This window comes from Xenopus laevis, chromosome 9_10L (genome assembly GCF_017654675.1).
Source record: "Xenopus laevis strain J_2021 chromosome 9_10L, Xenopus_laevis_v10.1, whole genome shotgun sequence".
NCBI lineage: Eukaryota > Metazoa > Chordata > Amphibia > Anura > Pipidae > Xenopus > Xenopus laevis.
In genome coordinates, this window is record NC_054387.1 from 128,423,240 (window position 1) to 128,446,979 (window position 23,740).

The 23,740-nt window shown below is 39.7% G+C and overlaps 1 protein-coding gene across 1 annotated transcript; it reads right to left on the bottom strand.

The window, feature by feature from the left end:
* Positions 1 to 1,757: 1,757 nt before the first annotated feature.
* On the bottom strand, positions 1,758 to 23,152 carry MGC79752.L (MGC79752 protein L homeolog). The gene is given in 8 exon segments (NM_001094273.1): positions 1,758 to 2,127; positions 2,943 to 3,006; positions 4,249 to 4,285; positions 5,237 to 5,306; positions 5,600 to 5,693; positions 5,847 to 6,025; positions 8,263 to 8,433; positions 23,085 to 23,152. Coding segments are annotated over 8 exon segments (810 nt in total). The 5' UTR covers positions 23,121 to 23,152; the 3' UTR covers positions 1,758 to 1,968.
* Positions 23,153 to 23,740: the final 588 nt, after the last annotated feature.

Here is a 23,740-nt window from a genome sequence, read left to right on the forward strand (position 1 = left end):
CTGTGCATCTGAGAGGTGTAATTAAGCAACTCCGCCCCTTTCTCCACACATCAATATGAGGGTACAACTGAGAGAGAGGGTCCAATGTAACCAAAGCTGTGTGTTTGCTATGCCAGTACTAGAGTTCTAAAACTAAAGTTTTATTACCCATATGAACTAATCAGATGATTACTTTCCAAAAGTAGACCATCAAATGCTCCCAACTGGTTTGTTGCTATGGGCTACTAGACCTAGGGAAAACTGTGCAACTTCTATAAAGACACCATTGGCTCACCAGTTTTGTCCACATTTCAGGCCAGAGTAGAAGATCCTGGAAGTGGAATTCATATGCAATGAGTAAGTGCTAAGTAAAGCAAAAACATGCATGGTCGAGCTGTAGATCACAATAAACTTTGATTACACCAGTCTGTTCTCTACGGGATATTCTATGCCTACTACAGGCTCAGGGCAGTGAACCAATGTTTTTCCTTTCTATCATTTTTATGGTGATTGGTGTTCAATTGGCGTAAAATTGGCGTTCATTAGCACAATGATCATGGTTAGGCACACTCTCAAAAAACTAAAATGTGTCCATTCATGTGAGAAAAAGGTTAGGGGGAGTACTGGGAGAGGAGAGAGGGGTAGGTGAGATCGGGGTGAAGACATATTTAAATTACTCATATAATAGAAACTATTTGGTTCCTAGACAGGGATGTATATGGAGGGCCATTCTCACCAGACAGTTTCAAACTGTATTGGGCAGCCTCTGAGTATTTACCCAATATTGGTATAAAGAAACATTATTGTTCACTATTTAACCCTTTGTTCCAATATAAGAGCCTTCCGTTGACTTCCAATTAATATAATTAATTTCTTGGAATTTATAAAAAGAGCTGAGAGAAGGGTTTAATCCTTCCAGGATTGTGATACAATTTCCACCTGGTTGAGAAGTAAAGGCAAGAGTTCCACAGTTACTGGTATGGAGGATATGTTGAACATGCCTCCACAATGGTTCCCAAAAATACTTGTGACTTGGGTCAAGACCAAAACATGTCCATAGCAATGGCTACATTTGGGGCATAGCTCTTGCATAGTGGAAGTGACATTGTGTGATGAGTGGTCAGGTAAGTCCTACGGTATTGAAATTGCCCAATTTTGTCCAGTACACTTATTGTGAGTCATATATCAACTCCAGAACTTCCTCTCACATATCTGCTGTCAAAGAAGGGATATTTGTTGCCCACTTTACATATAGTTTAGGTAGTATTGGTTTAGGGTGTGTTTTGAGGATTCTGTAGAACTTTGAAGAGTTTTCAATAACCATGGGGAATGTGCATAATTTTCCAAACAACTGGGGGTAAGGTAGTTTGCTAAGTTAGCCTTGAGGTCAGTAAAGGGTAGTATTTGTCCTTTATTAATCACATTGTATATAAATTTTATCTTACACTGCAACCAAACTTTAGGATCTGGAATATTCCAGGTGGGACAATGTAGGATTGTACCATAAAGGTGTAAAGTGTGGGCAATAGATTCTGATCTCTGAGTAGGGCTGTCGTATGGATAGTAACAAGCCTCATATAGAAGTTTTTTTTAAAGCTTCAAATAGGCTTATGAGGTGAGATTGTTCAGATTGTTCAGTAAATTTGGAATATTGTAGGCTGATTACCGTATATGTGTATGCTAATGCATGTATCAATAGAAGGGACAGATGTTTGTTCTCTATAATGAATGATATGTTTCATGAAGACACCAATGACAGTCCCCCAAGTGGACTAAAGTTCAGTCATTGACTTTATTGTTCAAAACTTTTCAAACAAACATTTATTGGACAATTCGACACCTTTGATTCCTCAACAACATTTTTAGGATTGGGTTGAATTATTTGTTAATGGTGATACCAAGCTTGCTGATGTCTATATCCTGTAGTTAGACAATGATATAGTAAATTATTGGTCGTTTGTTTGTATTAATACCATCTGCCCTTGGTACTCATCGTGGGCACATAGCATGGCGGCCTCCATCTACAGGCAAGGTGACTCCTGTAATGAAGGAAGCAGCATCAGAGGCCAGAAAGGCGATTGTCTGGGCAACCTCATCCACGGTGCCAGGACGTCCCAAGGCATGTGTGTGTTGAGTGCGCTGTAGGAACTAAAGATAAGAATATATTAGAAAATAAAAATGGCACCAGGAGAGGCTATGCATGGCAAAGGTACTATAACAATAAGGTCCTAGGATCAAAAAGGACACACGACTTGTCTTTATATTATTGTTCTTGTTGTGTGCTGCATCTTTCTCTATTTGTCCTTTACCTCTCCCTGTAGTCCAGGAAGCTACTGTGACCCCTAACCCCCTCTCCCCTCTTCAACAGTTCCCAGTTTACAGTTAGCAGCCATCTTAGGTGATCTCTAACTGGCTTCCAACCCTGGTGATAAAAATATTCTCTGACCTACTGGTCTGATCAATGTATGGGAGATTTTCTTCTGGAATAAACTTCAACAAATCTGAATACTCGTGTCAGTCTGGTTGAGTTCAACTGTCTGTGGAGATCTGCTCATAACAGTGAGTTGTGTCCTGTAAAGGTTTTGGCCCAGATCTAAGGGAACTATCACTAAGGACAGTGGATTGAAACAGAACAGCTCCACACTGAGATGCTGAGCCAGCAGGCATTATCTTAACTGTACCCATATTGTGCCCTCCTTGTGGTTCAGGAATGGCCATGTGGTTATATCTTTGGTAATGTTCATAGTTACTGTTTATTCTCCTATTTCTTCTGTATTGACAGGCATTTCTAAAGTTTTTTTTTCTTCAAAAACCCAACCAAGTTTGCTTCTCTCCAACCAGCTCCATCTCAGCCACAGATGAGGTTCTACTTTCTCTCTCTCGTACCATCAGCTGTTGTCCACCAAGCACTGCCATCAACATTTTAAAGGGAAGAGACAAAACAGGAATCTGTAGGGCATTACCTCTGAATATTGCTCTTCATTCAGTCCAGCTCGTCTGTGTACATCAGTAATGATCACTCCAGGGCTGCAAGACAAAATAATAAAAGAAATAATAATATAAAGAAACTTAAAAATAGATACAGAATGAGAAACTAAGACAAACGCAAGAAGGTTCATCTATGACCCTTGTACCTATGCAGTTTTGGACACTCCCCATTCAATTCTACAGGTAAACAAGGAAACAAGTAGACATATAGAAATAAGTGGCCTTTCCCCCTGAAATGAGCTATTACCCATAATGCAACACACCTCACAGGTTTTCTTTTTATAGCTTCTCTATCAACCTAGAAAATATTTCATCCACTGTAGTTAGATGTGAAATGTCCTACCAAGGTTTGGGGTATGGAATTATCTTACATATGCCTTTCTAGCTACAAGAGGGTACACAGGTTTGCTAATGATGTTTAGAATTCTGATATTTGGGGCTTATCGGCAGCTTGGTGGTAAGAAATGTTCCCTCCATCTCATGGAAGGTAATTGGCAGCTCCTGTGCCTGGGATCAGTGGGTATAAACCGGGCAGATAGCATCTTCTGGATCAACACCAATAAATGTTTCCATGGGAAGACACCTTTATGGTGCTTATCACCTTGAAGTCTGAGTTTCTCAATTAATTAAAGGAGATGGAAAGGCTTTACTTACTTGGGGGTGTCAAAAGTTAGGTACCCCAAGTGATTGTACTGTATATACTTACCTGAAACCCCGGTGCTCCTATCAGCAGAGCAGCACAAAGCAATCATCTTCTTTCTTTGTGTGGGTGCGCATACACCGTAGCGCATGCGTCTTCCCTGGGAATTTAGAAGAATGAAGAAGAAGGAATCCAATCGCTCCGTGGTGCTCCCTGGAAGAACCTCCAGACAAGTGCAGTTTTCTCCTGTTAGGAGCAACGGCCCGGGGGGAAATATAATCACTTGGGGTGCTTAGCTTTTGGCACCCCCAAGTACATAGGCCTTTCCTTCTCCTTTAATATTATTATCATCCATTATTTATTATAGTGCCAACATATTCAACAATGTTTTAAACATCAGTCCCTGCAGTGGTGATATCAATGTCAAAGTAAAACCATATGGGTCATTGACGCATCTACCAATAATCTAATATTCCCGATGGCAGCTATATGAAGTTACACAGTGAAGGATTAACCTGTCTGCTCTGTGTTTGATGGTTAAACAGTCACTTATTTACACTGGCTGAGTACAAACAACGCTGGGGATTTTGTCTAAGGAAAATCCAATTTCTCACAAGAGTGCAAAGAGAAAAAACACTCACCAAACGGCATTGACCCGGACTTGCTTAGGGGCCAGTTCTAAATAATAAAATAGTAGTGAGGTTAAGGAAAAGAGCGTGTGGTTCATAATTAGTACACCAGATATCAGAGAAGACTACCACTAGGTTATGTATATTGTAGGGCCCAAGCAAATGCTGGATTTGCTGCCTCTATTGTTATAGCACTGTAACAAGATGACAGTAAATAGGACAGTGTCTATATCAACTAGATCAAATTATTGTCAGGTTTGTTTTGATAGCACTGAGTTTCTCATCTAGAAACTCATCTAGAGATGAATGACCTGTTTGTACCTTACAATTTTTTTGACTATGAAACTAGAATATTGCAATTTAAAGGTAAAGCCAAATATTAGGCCTCATCAGTATCATATAAACTCAGTGCCCTTCTTTTCCAACAGATTCCTCTATTTTTCCCTTGGCACTGAAGACACCAATCTAGTGCCACCAATCCATACAAACTATGATAAAGGACCTGAGGTCTGAAACACGTCAAGTGATGTGGTTCTTGTCTTCTGTCTCTTGTTTTTAATAGCTTGAAATAAATGATAGCGTTTTAACATAATTTTTTTAGAGACGGTGCAGAACATGTTTTACAACATGTCAACTGCCCTGTTTTATTATCTACTACTGTACAGTATTCCTACATTGTTTTGTTGACCTACAATTCTTCGCACCACTCAACAGTGCCTCTCTTTTGGAATAGATTAGGACATTCAATAAGTCCTATCCAAGGAGTCTGAAGGCTGACAAGATAGACTGTCTCAAAAATTCAAAAGTGCAGATTTTAATATATCCATTTACCACAGACATAAGTCACACTACACTATGCTCTTGGTGGTGCCTAAAGACCTTTGGGAGCACCTTTCCACTGGCTTGGAAGATTCTCAGTACTTTAGTTTTGGTGGAATCTAGTCAACTTATTATGTACATGTGACCACTGACACTTTGTATCCTGCAGTATAGTACATACCCAAAGCTGCACACCTTGTCAGTTGATCGACTGCTGATTTTGACATGCAGTATGCCAGAACACCAGGGAACTAAAGTATAATAAAAGAAGTCATGGTAAGTCTTGCGTTTGTCATTAGTATAGAGCATAGGCATGTGATGTTGGAATGAACTGGATAATTCCAGTTGTTAATCCACCTGTTTTTGTGTGTAAGAATAATGCCACATGTCAAGATTTCACCAATTTAGCCACCATTTTATCAAAGACCACTGCCACCCCCTCTGAGAAGCACCTGAAAATATTCATAGTTCACTTGGGTCTACTGAACAGACTCAGACAATGTTACTGCTACTAATAGAAAGAACTGGAACGAGCCATACTAACCGACCTCTGGCCATTCACACTAGATACATTGATGATGTTTCCCTTGGTCTTGATGAGATGCGGCACAGCCAAATGTGTGAGATAAAAGATGGCTCTGAAACAAAATGAGACCACACTTAATAGTAGAGGAAGACTACACGCCTGGCTACAATACATTGGCCCTAAACATGGCCTTAGCATATAGCTTTGTGATTACATATTTGATATATACACATTGAGGCTCATCTATTGACTCAGATGGTCTAACCTGACATTGACATTCATCACTCGATCAAAGTCCTGCAGAGAGGTGTTTTCCACAGTTCCCATGGCCAAGATACCACCACTGTTCACTAACACGTCGAGCTGACCAAAATGTGCCACTGTCTCCTCAATTATTTTTCGGACACATTCTTCATCTGTCAGGTCTCCAGGTACCAACAGAGGCTACAGCATATTGGAGAAACCAGACAATAGCAATTTAGAAATGTTATAGCCGGAAAGCTTAGTCATCATCTATACCAGTAATGCTAGAATTTCTTGTAGCCTTCTTCTGCGGTTACTCCATATATGTATTTCTGCCCCATTAGAAGATCTACAACTTTTGGTGAGGACTTTGATGCTATTCAGACCCCTTTTAAGGAAACAAATGTGTATGTTTGCAGCAAACTATAGATAAATGTTACAAGAAAATACTTTTTGTTCCTTAATCAGGGAGACATTTTACAAACTGAGGCTGCAAGTTGGAAATACTGGGTCTATCTATCTGTCTGTATGTCTGTCTGTCTGTCTGTCTGTCTGTCTATCTATCTATCTATCTATCTATCTATCTATCTATCCATCCAATATCTCACCTAATGGGTTTTTAAGCACAGCCAGGGCTGTATGCTGGTAAAATTCCCAACAGATTAGGATTTGGCTTTACAGGAGCTCATTTGTCAAGTGAAGGGTTTCTTATTAGCATATGTAGAACTAGGAAAGTGGATCTACAAGAAAAGCATTAATTTTCTCAATAAAAAAAGCTTTTCCTGTATATACTAAGGATGCATTGAATCCAGGATTTGGTTCGGGAATCAGCCAAGATTCTGAGTTTTTCTCCAGGATTCCATTTGGCCGAATCCTTGTGCCTGGCTGAACCAAATCCAAACCCCTAATTTGCATATGTAAATTAGGAACAGGAAGGGAAATAATGTGACATAAAACAAGGAAGTAAAAAAAAAATGTTTCCACTTTTTCCTTTTCCTGGCCCTAATTTTCATATGCAAATTGCAAATTGCAAATTCGTTTCGGTATTCAGCCGAATCTTTCATGAAGGATTCAAGGATTTGGCCGAATCCCAAATAGTGGGTTTTATATACAGAGACATATATGTAAATTTCCAGGTGTCACTGGCACAACACTAGGAGTAACACTAGGCTTGGGAGGCTTATAAGAACCTTTATGCAGAAAGATGTTGGTGCCTCAACTCTGCTAGAAATACTGAAATGTTCCTATGGATTTCCATAGAAACGAGAAAGGCGAGGGAATTTTTTAGTAGCTTAGTGTACGCATGACCTTAATGCCCTATATACAGATAATGGGTGCGTGCAGAGGACCTCATCTCTTGTACAAAACTACACAATACTTTTAGTTAGCATTGGAAAGGATGTTGGTAGGATGACAACGTATGCGCTATTTTTAAGAGTCGCAAAAGAGATAAAACCAAGGCCAAGTTCATTTATGTGAAAGTGTAAATTCCTTCTTCCTGTTTCCTTAACACTGAGCACATAATCATGAAAGTGATTGTACTTTGTACTTCTTTCTTATTATATTGACCCATGTTTGTTCTATTAGTGTGTTGTTCTGCTGTATAGTTCTGCTATATAAATAAGCATATACATACACATAATGATTTCTTTATATACATGGTGCCAGTACTCCCATCTTGAGTGGGCCAGCTGTATGGCCAACACACTTTAGTTCACTGTACATAAATAAGGTGTATAATAGAAAGCAATGTCCTCCAATCAGAATCTGCTAGAAACTGGCCACTACAGTCTGTTCTACACATAACCGGCAGGAAAGAACTAGTCTGAACCTAGTAAAATTGTTTTCTTGCAAAACACCAGTTTTAACCCCAGGATATGACATTTTATCGCTGGCTAGACACCAGACGATTTCAAGTTAAGCACAAAGTGAGAAGCTTATGGTGACACGACCTTCATTATAATCATTATTTGGTGGTTTGTGTGACGTTTTAATGGAAATATTTAAGCCGCACATTCTCAAAGACCATTGGCAAACCATCCAAATCGATTATCCAAAAACGTAGTTGCTCACATATCGTCCACCTGGAGAATAAAGAAAGTCAATTAACCCTCAACATCATTTCTCAAACTTGTAATAGACCCAAGGAGCAAAACTGAAAGGCAAACTTTGGGAGGCCGGCATGAGAACATGTTTTGGTCAAAACCACAGACCTGGGCAAATAAGGCACAACTTTATCATTACAGACACAAACTAGCCCTGCCATGGAACTTTGGTTCTAGCACAATCCATTCACACTTTTTTATACATATAAACTAGAACTATAGTTTACTGCTATAGTTTAGCTATTATAATGGAGGAAAAGGGAACCCCTGGTTTTCGCTGAAATAAGTGCACCCAAAAAGTGTTGGTCAAGGGCATGAAACTGCAATATTTACCTTCACCCCTGAATACTGTTCACATGCTAGAGCCGTCTCCTGCAACTTCTCCTCATTCCGTCCATTCAGCGCCAATCGGGCTCCCAGGCGGGCAAAGAGTAGCGCAGTGCCGCCACCAATCCCAGAGCTGGCACCAGTCACCAGGCATACTTTATCCTTCAGGTTAATTATCTGAGGAGGAGAAAAATCGAGGGTTATAATTTTGTTGGGGCTTTAAACATATAAACATAAGCGATATATTAAATGGTGGCTCGGAGTAATACTTTGATAAAAGTTTCTAATCAAATTTGAATCCAAAGAGGTAGGAAGATTAGATACTAGTAATGATCAAATTTTTTTCACCAAGTTTCATCACAAAAATGACGCCCAAAGACTCCAATGGGTGAAAAAACTTGTTGCGCGTCAAGAAATTGTCGCTCTTCAAAATTGCGACAAGCGCTGAAAAAATATTGTCACCCAAAGACTTCAACGCATTTTGCCAAATTTTTGGTCAAGCGAAATGGGTCTGATTCGCCCATCACTATTAGATACTAGGCAAGCTTTAAGTGATTTGTTGCTGGATTATCAGGGCACATGTTAAGCAGTGTTACAAATTGTGTTACAATTGATTATTTACCCTTAGTGCATAATCATGGGTCTCAGGATTTCGTAGGAATGTGTTGCTTTCATTTGAGTGATCACTCTAGGAACATTCACTTTAAAACGATGGGAGTTAGAAGAGCATATAACTCGGATACAATCATGAGCTTGGCAGGATTAGTTATTTGAATGGTTACCTGATTTCGAGCAGTTAAGATATGTATTTGGAATTACTTGTATAATAATCCTATTGCTCATACTAATGTGCTATATGCTGTTGTGTTTATCCAGTGCATGTTCTATTAATAGGCAAACAATGCCTAATCTTATAATGATAGCAGACAAATTGCCTAATCATAGCCAAGAAAATTATGCCAAGTATAATGTCAGTTGAGTAATGCCTGTGTATAATAATTGTGTATAATAATTGTGATCATGCAGGTGCTTACTACCAAATGTATTATCCACAGGGCTGCCATTAGAAACCCTGCCCACCCCAGTCCCAGATCCCGCCTACTCCAAACCACAGTTAAAAGACCACACAGACATCAACGCTAAATAAGGTAACCCCCCCACACAAGTTATAAAAAGCTATTGATGGTCGGCCCTTATAAGTTAAAAAAAAATTAGTAACCAGGGCCCCCCTATAAGTTAAAAAAAACATTGCTGCCAGGGCCCACCTTTCAAGTAAAATAAAATTGGGGCCCCAGAGAATATTTTTTTAAGAAACATTGGTGACAGGGGCCTATATTAAAATAATACAGTGGTGGCCAGGGGATTAAAAAAAATAATAAAAACACACATTAGTGTTCCGTAGAATTCAGTACTTCAACTTTGCCTCCTTTCATGATTTCGAGTCATTTTGCCGCTTCAGGACTTCAATTTCATCTGTTTTCACGACTCCTGTCTTTTTGCCGCTTCAGGACTTCAATCTCAGCTGTTTTTGTGACTTTGGGTATTTTCGCGCTTCAGGACTTCAATTTTGGCTGTTTCTGTGACTTCGGGTCTTTTCGCAGTTTCGAGACTTTGGCTATTCTGGATTTCGGAAGGGTGGCACACCTTCAAAAAGTGTATTGTCATGTGTAGCTTTAAGATGAGGTTGGATGGTGTTTAGCAAGTGAGGGAATACAGGGATATGGGAGATAGCTCATAGTACAAGTTGATCCAGGGACTGGTCCCATTGCCATTTTTGGAGTCAGGAAGGATTATTTTCCCCTCTGAGGAAAATTGGAGAAGCTTCATAAGCTTTTTTTTGCCTTCCTCTAGATCAACTGGCAGTTAACAGGTTATATATAAACTAAAAATTTCAACTTGATGGGCGTGCGCCTTTTTCCAACCTAACTTACTATGTTACTATGTTACCCAGAGCCAAAGGGTGGAATGTAATGAGAGAAGTTTTATCAATGGTGGCTCAGGGTAATACTTTGATAGAAATATCTTGTATAAGACAGCTTTGTAGGAAAGGAACTATTGAACTCAATTAGTCAGACTTCTGCAAGATCTCATAGAAACGTCCTTTCAGGGGCAGAATATGTACAACTAACCGAAAAGATAAGATCTCTGCTTCGGGTGTGCTAGTTGGAAGCCTGGCCAACTCTTGATGAGAGCATGGGAATCAAGATCTGTTGTTAACCAAGTGTTTAATGTATGAGCTCATTGTTTATTAGAGCATATAAAACTGGGGGTCCCCATTTTGTTGACTGAGATCTCTCCTGTGGAGCAAACGCATGGAGTAAACGCGCGTACTGCCCAGGGCCCTTGATTCCCACTTCAGGCCTTGAAACGGGATCTTCAAGTCGCTTGGTGCAGATAGTGATGCTGAATCAAATGGTACTTGATTCTCTGTTGGTAATAACGTGTGGTGTGTAAATGACTTCTTACAAATTGTCACTGTTTAGCCTTCCCCGATGAACTATATGCATGGTACAAAGTATAGGGTGCTCATAAAAGTTCATAAGCTGAAACCAGAGAAATCACCAGCATACAGTAAATGAAGACGTGTGGCATGTTATAAGGTGGGTGCGGCTTTTATCGACTTGCCCCGTAGTTTGCCTTCTTTTTCACACTTCTTCACTTATAAAAGAACCAAGTAAAATGTAGAAATTGTAAATTCTTGAATGGTTCAATAAAAATCTCTAACAATTTTATATTGTGTGCACTGTACGTCTTTGATACAGGGGAAAGTCATATTTCTAGTAAACGATGTCTAACATTATAGCCAGAACACTACTTCCTGCTTTGCAGCTCTCTAACTCTGAGTTAGTCAGTGAGTATAAGGGGGCCACATGGGAGTTTGCAATTGATCCTTAGCATTCAGCTCAGATTCGTCCAATGTGCCCCCCTCAAGTCACTGATTGGTTACTGCCTGGTAACCAATCAGTGGAAAGCAAGAGAGCTGCAAAGCAGGAAGTAGTATTCTAGCTATTATGTTACACATCCAGTCACTCCAGCCTTTATACATTATATTTTTTGGCAAACTAATTATATCAGATACATTTTTTATTTTGCACAGCCTGTCTATTTAGCCAGTTTTTATTTTACACTGAACTGTTCCTTTAATAGTACCCCTCCCATGATTACGCCCTAGGTGGGTGCCTACTCTGCCTACTCCTAGTTCTGGCCCTGCAACAACAAAACAGCCCAACAAGGACATAGTTACATAGTTAAATTGGGTTGAAAAAAGACAAAGTCCATCAAGTTCAACCCCTCCAAATGAAAACCCAGCCCCATACCCACACCCCTCCCTACTTTTAATTAAATTCTATATACCCATACCTATACTAACTATAGAGCTTAGTATCACAATAGCCTTTGATATTATGTCTGTCCAAAAAATCATCCAAGCCATTCTTAGAACAGGAAAAGAAATAACCCCCCTGAGACACAGAAGGGGCAAATTCACTAAGCGCCGAAGCGCCGAACGCTAGCGTTACTTCGCTAGCGTTTGGCATTTTCGTTACTGCGCAAATTCACTAACAAACGCTGGCGTAGTTTCGCTAGTGTTACTTCGCACCCTTACGCCTGGCGAAGTTTCGCTAGCGACGTAACTACGCAAATTCACTAACGCGCGCAGTGTACTGGACACTACCTTTTACGCTAGACTTCCTTCGCCACCTCAGACCAGGCGAAGCGCAATAGAGTAGATAGGGATTGCTTCAAAAAAAGTCAAAATTTTTTCTAAGTCCCAAAAAACGCTGGCGTGTTTTCTACATTATGGGTGATAGGCTGAAAAAGATCGAAAAATTTTTTGGGGCTCCCCTCCTTCCCCCCTACATTTCCTAACTCATGGCAACTTACCTAGACAGTGGGCACATGTGTAGGGCAAAATAAAATTTTTATTTGATGTTTTGAAGCTTTTCTAGCCATTTGTAGTGCTGATACGTATTCCTCCATTGAAATTTGAATTTGGCGCCGTATGCAAATTAGCCTACGCTAGCGTAACTTCGCTTTACTTAGCAAAGCAACGCTAGCGCAACTTCACAACCTTACGCTACCCCTGAGTGCAACTTCGGATTTTAGTGAATTTGCGAAGCGCTGGTGAAACTACGCCTGGCGAAGTGTGGCGGAGTGCGGCAAAGTTACGCCTGGCGCAACTACGAATCTTAGTGAATTTGCCCCAGAGTCGGCACAACATAGTCATTCCATGTGTAGCTGGAGTATCAGAGAAACTCAGGAGGATGTTCAACAAACATCACATCCCTGTGGTTTTTTTAAACCTAGCAGCACACTGAGACAAAAACTGGTACACCCAAAGGATCCAATACCAAAAGAAAAACAAAACAATGTGGTATACAGATTCCAGTGTAGCGAGGAGTGCAATGATCTATACATTGGGGAGACAAAACAACTGCTCACCAAGCTGATGGTCCAGCATAGGAGGGCGAACTCTACAGGGCAAGACTCTTGTATTTCTATAACTTAAAACAAGTGACGCAGTTGCTCAAGATAGCAATGTTCACATTTTGGACAAAGAAGTCCGCAGGTTTGAATGAGGCATAAAAGAGACAATTCATGTTAAGGCACCTCAACAGAGGAGGAGGCCTTCAGCACCGCCTGTCTGCTACATACAATGTGGTTCTAACATCTTTGCCTCAGCGATTTCACAAAACTTCACCCCTCCATTCATGCAACTCTCACAAATAACACCTGTCTCTTTGAGTTGCAGGACACAATGGTAATTGTATCCCAGTAATTACAGTACACGGCATTCACAACCACTGTGAGTTTCACTTGTCACCTCTCTGGATAGTTATACTGCATCATCGTGATTGGGTTATTGGAAGAGATGTCCCTTACCAGTCAGTTGAACTGAAAAAGATACTACAATGAGTAGTGAAAGGTCTTTAATGATTAACAGTGATGAGCGAATTTTTTCCCTAAGTTTTGCTGTGAAAATGACACCCAGAGACTCAAAGGGGCACACTTACTAAGCTCGAATGAAGGATTCAAATGAAAAAAACTTGGAATTTCGAAGTATTTTTTTGGGTACTTCGACCATCGAATAGGCTACTACAACCTTCGACTTCGATTCGAACGATTCGAAGTAAAAATACTTCAACCATTCGTCGAAGTACTGTCTCTTTAAAAAATACTTAGACTGCATACTTTGCCAGTTTAGCCTACGGGGACCTTCCCCATCAGTTTTCTAACTTTTTTTGATCGAAGAAAAATCCTTCGATCGGTCGCTTAAAATCGTTCAAATCGTTCCATTTGAAGGATTTTATTGCTTGAACGATTTTTACTTGCGCTAAATCCTTTGAATTTGAAATTCGAGGGTCGAATTCAAGGGTTTATTAACCCTCAATATTCTACCCTTGATAATTGTGCCCCTAAATGTCGTACATCAAAAAAAAGCAAAACGGTTCAGATTTGCCCATTGTGTATGATTAATCATCAAGTCCGGATGCTCCAAATTTACATCTATCTTTTCCAATTATATTTATTAGCATTTGAAAATGCACAGTGACAAATAATAACAGCGCATAATAATTGCACAACACAAGTAAGTTAGCATAAAAAGAAATAGATTATAATTGAATAGATGGATAAAAAGAAATAGATTACAATGCAAAGTTAAATGGAATATAGAAAACATTGCAAATTTCAGAACTACCATATATACTCGAGTATAAGCAGAGTTTTTCAGCCCCCAAAATATGCTGAAAAACTCTACCTCGGCTTATACTCGGGTCAAGCGCAAAAACGGTTGCCTGCGCCTAAGAATAGTCGCCGGCGCCTAAGAATAGTCGCCGGCATCCAAGAATAGTCTCCAAGAATATTTGCCGGCGTCCAAAAATGGTCGCCGGCATCCAAAAACGAGACGCCGGCACCTCCAATGGGAGCAGAAACCCTCAATTTTTTGATTGAAACTTACCAGAAGCTGCTGCATTTCTCACCCTAGGCTTATACTCGAGTCAATAAACTTTCCCAGTTTTTGGAGGTAAAACTAGGTACCTCGGCTTATACTCGGGACGGCTTATACTCGAGTATATACGGTAACTGCAAATGGACAATTTTTCAAACTGAAGAACATTTTCCTCTCTATTAGTGATGGGCGAATTTATTCGCCAGGAGCGAATTCGCGGTGAATTTGCGTGATTCGCCGCCAGCGAATAAATTCGCAAAATGCCAGCGAAAATTCGCGGCAAAAACGAGACGCCGGCGCTGCTTTGCGAATTTTTCGCCATCTCGCGAATTTCACATTACAAATATTTTTTCCGTTACCGACTTTTATTACATTCCCCCTTAGCACACTATCCGTTTGACTATTTTATTGTATTTTACGGAATTTTATTCCTCTGTTACTAGTTCTGAATTTTTATCTTGATTAATTATATGGAGCCATTGGTGTATTATCCAAAGCCGTTATCCAGAAATCTCCAAATTAAGGGAGGGGCCATCTCCCATAGACTCCATTTTATCCAAATAATTACATTTTTTAAAACTGTTTTCCTTTTTCTCTGTAATAATAAAACAGTACCTTGTACTTGATCCAATTATAATTAATCCTCATTGAAGGTAAAACCAGCCTATTGGGTTCATTTAGGGGGTTATTTATTAAAATGCAAATTTTTCTGATGTTTTAAAGTCCGACCAAACTAGCATCCCTTATTTATTATTAGAAAAATACAAAGAAATTGGATCGGGAAAAACCTCAACTTTTTCAGATTTGTCGTACAAAAACCACAACTTTTTAGGATTGTTGTACGAAAACCGAAATTTTTTCGGATGGTGGTGCAAAAAATCCGAATGTTTCGGATTTGACGGCTGAAAAGTCAGAATTTTTTGTGAAATCAGCTGAAAAGCCTGCAATGTTCAGATTATCGTACGAAACCCAGTGCAGAACATAATATTTTCAAATTGCAAATAGGACCTCTGCCATTGAATTCTACAGGACCTTGACAGGTTGAAGACGGAGTATTTTTGGATTCTGACTTTTTGCATCCTTGGGATATAATAAATTGTAAAAAATTTATGTTTTTTCCCACTAAAAATTGGATTTTATAGTAAAAAAAACACATTTTTGAAAAATTCAGGTTTTTAGCACTTGGACTGTAATAAATAACCCCCTGAACGTTTAAATGATTTTCTAGTAGACTTAAGATGTGAAATTATGGAAATACCCATTATCCTGAAACCCCCAGGCATTCTGGGTAACAGGATTGACTTTTGGGCTGCTGCTGCCAGCCTTCCTGCCAAGTCTTTCTCGGGTTTTGTGGGTTTGCATGTAAGACGTAATATTACACGTTCTAGTGCCTTGAGTGGTTTCCCAGCAGCTTGTGTCCAGTATGAAGTGATCTCAAACCAAAAAATGTGAATAAGGTTTGTTTTGAAGACTAGGTATCTGAGCCGTATGTCTGAGGGAAGAGTAAACATTTTTTAGGAGTAATGGAGGAGAGTTTTGGAGGAGCTGCAAGGCCATCTCTTGATATTTGTTAATATATTTCAAGAGATCTGGCAGGGTAATGTTATACAGTATGTACTGTATGTTAGTGGTCCAATTGAATGGTAGCCTATGAAGCAGATTGTTTTTGTTTCAATTGTAAGCTTGTTTTGGCTTAAAACAAGCTAAAACCAACTAGTAGAGTAGAGTAGAGCATGGGTTACATAAGACCCTCTTTCAGTAGGATGGGCTTTCGTTAAGTGAAAGGAACATTTGAGGGCATTGTTGATATTCACATCTATACTGCCAAAAATGTTAAATAACAGAAAGGAGGATGTCAGGGGTTCGTTGCAAAATAACTCAAAGCTTTATTCAGTTAAAGCGCCACGTTGTAATACTAGTTCACGGCATCCCTGCTTCTTGACTTTTCTAAAGGGATTGTTCCTTTATGGTCTAACACTTCTGTGGCCTTGTTGACTCCAGGCTCAATGGACATCCACCTAGATGCAGGCCAAAGAGAAAGGGCCACTCATTGCCATGCACAATGTTACAGCGAGGCAGAATATGGTCATCAACCTGAGGACCAATGAACTGTGTATGTAACTAAGTACGAATGGTTACATGGGTTTTAATCCAGCAACAAGGAAATGAAGCACTGTAGAGTAAGGAATGAAGCCATAGAAGCCATTAATCCTATGGGTCCCTACACTATCTTTCACCATTTGGTTTAATGGGTTGTGTTTGTCCTTATTTATCAATCGTTTCAGAGTTTGTGTTGGACTTGTAAACATAGAAATGTGCATGGAGAAGTAAATGGAAATTTTCCAGCAAGTTGTATTAGTGAATGAAGGGTAGTTTAACCTTTCAGTAAGTCTTGTCCAATATGTAGGCCTTGTCTTCTTTATTGTCGAAGGATGGGATTGTGTAGGCCACTGGGGAAGTTTTTATTTCCCAGCCACGTAAGGAGTGGAGAGCGGTAGAGGGATAAATTGAATCTGTGTCAGACAGAGTGTATCATATGTATCTATAAACAATGGATTGTCTTGCATGGCAGGTGAAATGTCAGACAATGGTGAATGAAGCAGTTGGTTCAGACTGAGGCCATCTGTCAGTTGTTGGTCTAGGTCTACAGTGATATAAAGGACTCACTAAAGTAACAAGTCTCATGCATATCTAAGAAGTGTAACCTCATTGTATTTTGTAATGTTAGGAAGACTGACTCCACAGAGTGTTTTATATTGCTGTAGTTTAGCGAGTCTGATTCTAGATCATTTGCTGTGCCAAATACTTGAGTGTGGAATAAGACCTTAATAAATTGAGCTTCTATTTGCCATAATGTTGGAATTTTAATAGGCATCTTATTTGTGCATAGGAGAACCTGTCAAACGCGTTGTCTCTGTTTAGGTTGCAAAATGTGTCATATTCTGTTTTTTCCATGTAACAATGGTATAGCATGGCCAAAACTTTCAGGTGGCTTAAACTGGGTGTCTATATTTGAAGAACCTTACTTGAATTTTGGTAAGTATGCAAGGGAGGGTTTGTTGTAGTTTACCATTATTTTAGCTAAAATATTTTAGATTCTGATTTAACAAAGGCTTAGGCCTGTATGATGCAGGGTCCAGCCATTTTCACTTCATGCCATAGGTGGGAACCTACGAGGGGCTCATCATATAGAATTGTTAAAATAAGGGTTATTTCAGGTATTTTCAGGTTTTAGTCATTTATAAAACTCAGCAGAGAAATGATCAGGGCTGGTGTTTTCCCATTTTTAACTGGGTGATTGTCATTAAAATGTCTTGTCTTGATTGCGCCTTGTCTAGTTCATCCTCAAGTGAGGAGATCCTCTGTTCTTCCTCCATTCTTTGAGATTGAGTGGACATTTGTTCAAGATTTCTGTGATTGGGCCTATAACACTAGCTAGTGTGACTCTGACATTTCAGGCTTATTGTTGTTTGGTTGACTATCTTTGAGGACCTTTGTGGTATTGCGGATGGTTGTTTCTGGTATTCTCCATTCTCCATAAGCTGATAGGAAAAGATCCTATACAGGAATGCAAAATGAGTGAGATCCAAACGATGGTGCCGATTTTTTTATACCCTCAGTTTATCCGTGATCCTGATATGTAAAGTTTGGGTTGTTGCCTGGTTATCTTCACCGTTGATGGTGGTGGATTGGGTCTCTGATTGGAACGCAGCCATCTTTTTGTTCACTTCATCTATTGAAAAACAATTCAATCTTGTGCCACAAGTTGCAATTTTTCCACTTTAAGGTATTTCTTGGACAAAGCCCAAAACGAAAAAAAGAGCAAAATAGGACAAATAAGGTGGGACAAATAAGTGAACTTATTTTTTCTATGAATTTACGACTTCATACTAAAAATATGAATTGATAATTTTATTATGTATATAGATTTTGGACATGAGATTTATTTTTGTTAATTTTTGCTTGACATAATGGTTTCAAATGGCAAAATCAAGAGAAAGTGCTTGAATATTTTTAACTGATATTTTCTTAAAAATGAAATCGAAAGGAAGTTTAAGACTGCTTTAAAACACCTGCTTCACAGGGGTGTCTACAATGGGCAGTGTTCTGCACTGCTAAATTGCTGTCTTGTGGAACATAAGCATCTGTAAATTAAAAAAACGTATAAACTTCACAAACACTTGGGGGCAGATTTATTAAGGTTCGAATGGTAAATTCAAATTTGAATTTTTTTAAAAAAATTGTTGGTCAGAACTCACAAATTCGAATTTTTAATTCACCAACTTGAATTTGAATTTTTGAATGTGAGATTTATCACCCCTCAACCCTGGAACAGTTCAAATTTGAATATTTGCCGCCTAAACACACCTGCTGAGTTCATGTACAAGTCAATGGCAGAGGTCCGTTGAACCATTTGAAGATGTCCGTTGCCTTCCTGACATTCGAGTTTGATTCGATTTGATTCGAATTTGTTTCAAATTTTTGGGTCATTTGTATTCGATCAAATATTTGATATTCAAGTTTTTTCATATATAATCTATAAATAAGTAAATTTGAATTTACTAGAGTTAAAAAAAAATCATATAACTTCAAAATTCGACCTTTGATAAATCTGCCCTTGTTTGTACTTTAATAAAATATTATACAACCCCTCCCTAAGCATCTTCCATTACAATATTGTGAGTATTTGTTAGCGTGGAACCCTGGGAGACAGCTGGAAACCCTTGTAACAGGGAAACTCCTGCCAACCCTGGTCTTCCCAACGCCCTTTAGGGACCCCGGAACTTTTAGCGGCAGGTCGGAAAAGGAACTTGCACACTTCTAGGGCAAAATAGTACAAAAGTACAGATAAGGAGGAGGCAGAGACGTAAACAGGAACGGGCCAAGGTCAGGTCAGGCAGCAAGAATCAGAATCAATATCCAGGCGGAGAGTCAAAAACCAGTAAACTAAAACATGGGCTTGAGCATAGTGATTGATAAATTTGACCCGTTTAGTTTTTCCTGTAAAATTCATGAATTTCCAGCGAAATTCGCGAAACGGCGGAAAATGACTAAAACCCGAATTTTAACGCCGTCCATGTCAATTCTGACTCTCGCATCAATTTTGACACCGGAATTAAAGTCAAAGGGCGTCCGAATAATGTTGACGCAAATTTTCGCTGCAGTTTGTTAGACGGTGGCGAAGTGCAGATATTCTCTACGAATTCGCACCTGCCATATTTATTCACCCATCACTACTTGAGCAGGATCTGATAACCAGATAGCCAGCTTGGGCAAAGTGGGAGAGAGAGCGATTTGAAAGGCTGAGGAACCACTCAGATACAGACGGGCATGAAGTCACGGAAGGAGAGCCAATAGAATACATTTTCTTAATTTGCTTGTTAACAAAAAACACCCGCACAGCCGGAACAGGACGGACCCGCTGGCCAGCGCACCTAATTGTACAGAACTGCATCTGACCCTGATCCTTTACAAATATGCAATGTTTTTGCATTAGTAAATACAGTAGGCAAGTATTAGCAACAACAAGGCCTAGTTGGTTTCCTGTGTTCATTCCAATTCCAAAGAGGGACTGCACACCAGATATATTGTGGCCAGACAGAATGCTGTTGCCATCTTGTTAGGAGTTTCCCCCATTAAAGTCCATCTAAAACAGATTTTTTTTCCAAAACTATGTTGAAGCAAACCAGAACTACCGACTTCAAAAGTGAAAGAATAGTGAGAAGAATGGTGGTGAGATGTAATAGACATTATAAGGTTTGATCATGGTCTGGTAACCCCATAGAAAGCCACGAGCAGTACCATTGTACTCGTTACTTTAACTGAAAGCAAACAACCACCATTGTTCATTGGATCTTGCCCATGACGGGCTTTCAAGCAAAGCTTTGTCTCATGTTTACATATAGATTCCCTTCTAGATATTCCATTTCACAACTGACATGTCTCATCTCAATTTCCTCATATTTCCTCCTGTATATTGCTATAATTGCTGATTTCTGTTTGTATGATTGATATATGGGAGAAAATGTTGCTTGACAGATACATAAACTATAATTAGTGTGCTTATTGTTGCATAATTAACGCCACACATAACAAACCACCCGAATTAATTGGTTTCTCCACCTCCCCACCCACCACTCCCAAACTTATCATAAAAAATAAATAAATACCGTGCAATTTTTAATTACTCTATTCAGGCCTCTCCTATTCATATTCCAGTCTCTTATTTAAATCCGTGTATGGTTGCTAGGGGAATTTGGACCCCAGCACCCAGAGCATCGAAATTGTAAACGGGAGAGCTGCTGTATAAAAAGCCAAAATCCACAAAAACCACGTGTAATAAAAAAAAAGAAGACCAATTGCATATTGTCTCAGAATATCACTCTCTATGGCATACTAAAAGTTAATTTAAAGGTGAACAACCCCTTTAAACGATAAGTAAACCTTAAGTGAATATAAAATTAATGAGGGGGCTATTCTAAGCACTTTTGCAATGTACATTCATCATTTATATATTTAGATTCCAAGATATTAAGGGATACATGTACTGTTAACTTGAAATTTGTTACAACAGCGCCACCTGCTGGTCAGTTTCCCACCAGTCAGACCACCAAGTAGTCAAGGAAGTTGTCAGGAGAAAGAAAGAGGCTGTTCTGATGTTCTTCTGCTTAGGAAAGATTTCAAAAAGGTTTCTATTTTTTTCCTAAGCAGAAGAACATCAGAGCAGCCTCTATCTCTCTCCTGACAATTTCCTTGACTACTTGGTGGTCAGACTGGTGGGAAACTGACCAGCAGGTGGCGCTGTTGTAACAAAATTCATTCATATTAACAGTACATGTATCCCTTAATATCTTGGGAAAAAACAAAATAAATAATGAATCTACATTGCAAAAGTGCTTAGAATAGGCCACTTTAAAATGCAAAATAATCCTCCATTGAGAATCACAGCTGATCTGTATCAATCTGGCTCCATGTTCCTTTTTGACCCACACCCATGTTCATTTTACAAAATTTGTCAGGTTATGAAAGTTTGAACATATTTCTGTGTTTTTTTTAGTTATTACAGTTTCGCTAATGAAGGTGAATTGCCCTTTAAGCTGCGAGTCTAACTTTTCCCAAGGGACCTCCTTATCTAAATTGTTACAATGACTTATTTGCTTATCTCAAAATTGTTGAAAAGTAGCTTAGTTGTATCTGGTGGCTGTTCTGGGCTCTCTGCCAAAAGTCAATTAAGTTAGAAACTTTGTTTCTTTTTCTGGCTGTTCAGTGCAGAGAAAGTTGGGACTTTTCAGTATAAACACGGGACTGCGGGTTGAGCTGTCAAAAGCGGGACGGTTTCGCTGGAAACTGGACAGTTGGGAGGTATGTTCTTTGTTCCTGCAACTGGACAAGTCTGTCCTTTATCCCCATGTCTGATTCCAGTGTCATATAATGAAGAATAAAATGACATAATTATCTCTATATGTAACATAACAATAAGATGTCTGACATAGTGCTGGGAATCAGCAATCTCATTGGTCACTTCTTTTGCATCTAGAATGAAGTTTTTGATCAGTAGATTTCTCATTGGTGATTTTTTGTAACTTCTATAGAAAAAGGGGAGCTGTGAGATGGCATTACGGCTGGGTTAACATCCCCTTTAATGCAATCATTAACCTTAGGACATCCATAAGAGCAATAAGTCTGAATAAAACAAAGCAGCCAACAAGATAAAGAATTGTATAGCATACAGCATGGCACATAATAAAACCTTAAAAATATTAAAAGAGTACACTTCTGGCAACACCGGAAAATGAAGCACATTGAGGGAAGATTAGTCGCCCGAAGAAGAGGCGATTTGTCGCTGGGCAACTAATTTCCCCCCAAATAGCTCTGTGTGCCTCTACCCTAAGAGTGATAGAGAGCCAATTTGCATTTTTTATTATTTGTGGTTTTTGAGTTATTTAGCTTTTTATTCAGCAGCTCTCCAGATTGCAATTTCAGCCGCCTGGTTGCTAGGGTCCAAATTACCCTAGCAACCATGTATTGCTTTGAATAAGAGACTGGAATATGAATAGGAGAGGCCTGAATATAAAGATGAGTAATTAAAAGTAGCAATAAGAATAAATGTGTAGCCTTACAGAGCATTTGGGGTTTTAGTGGTGTCAGCGACCCCCATTTGAAAGCTTGAAAGAATCAGAAGAAAAAGGTAAATAATTTAAAAACTATAAAAAACAAATAATGAAGACCAATTAAAAATTGGCAATTCGATAACATACTAAAAGTTAACGGAATGGTGACCCACCCCTTTACGCCTGAGGTTTTACACAGTCGGGCTATGGAATAGATGTGGTCAGGGTCCCTCGTTTTATATTAGAACTGAGCCCCATTTGTTTTGTTTTTATACACCAGACACAACCCATCTGTAGCCCTCTAGCTGCGACTGCCTGTCGAGTTCTCTGGTGGATTGTGGGAGTTGTAGTTCTCTTTATGAGATCTTTAATTGTTCTCATGTTTATTCTATTTGAAACCACTTTTACATTCCACCTTATGTGTTTAAAGGGAGGAGGTGCCACCCTGTATCATGTGACCCAAACTTCCATGACAGTCTACTGTGTGACACTACACTTGCAAGCACAGTCTGCGGTCACACACACACACTCTGCAGTCAGACACACACTCTGCAGTCACACACACACACTCTGCAGTCACACACACACACTCTGCAGTCACACACACACACTCTGCAGTCACACACATTCTGCAATACAATACAGCCATTTCGAAGATCACTGCAAACTGACACAAAAGCAGCACAGAGCTGTCTGGCAGAGCAGTACAAAGAGGCTGCAGAGCAGAACAGACACACTGCAGAGCAATAACAGCACATGGCTCTCACCTGATCTGCTCTCTGCTGCTCTCCGCTCGCTGCCATTTCCAGCTCAGGTTACTGGTGCTTTTTTTTCCCTCTACACAAAACTTTATTAGCACATTGACACTGACAGCTGACATTGAGGGCTGAATAACTTGCTGACAGAACTACAGCAATGGCACACGGGGAATAAACTCGTCGTTACCCAGGGCACTTCTTTAATGTTGCACTTTTTAGTAGCCCAATTATGCTACGAGTGCTTGTCAGCCCAACACAGAGCAATTTACATTAAAGGAGACATATTGGATAATTGTGTATACTGAATAGTGCTGGTTTTACATTTAGCTGTAAATTGATATTGTCCAGTGTCAGACTGGCCCACAGGGATACCAGGAAAACTCCCGGTGGGCCCAGGTGTCAGGGGGCCCTTGTGCTGCTAATAGGGTTGCCACCTGTCCGGTTTTGACCCGGACAGCCCGGTATTTTGAGGGGCTGCCCGGGTCTATACTTTCTGCCGGTTTTCCAAATAAGGAAAACCGGGCGGGATTCCCTTCATTGGCACGGCGATTGGCCAATCGCTGATCACCGAGTCATAGCCCCGCCCACTGACATCACGGATCTACCAACTGACGTCATGGGTCCGCCCACTGACGTCACAGACACGCCCACTGGCGTCACGGGCC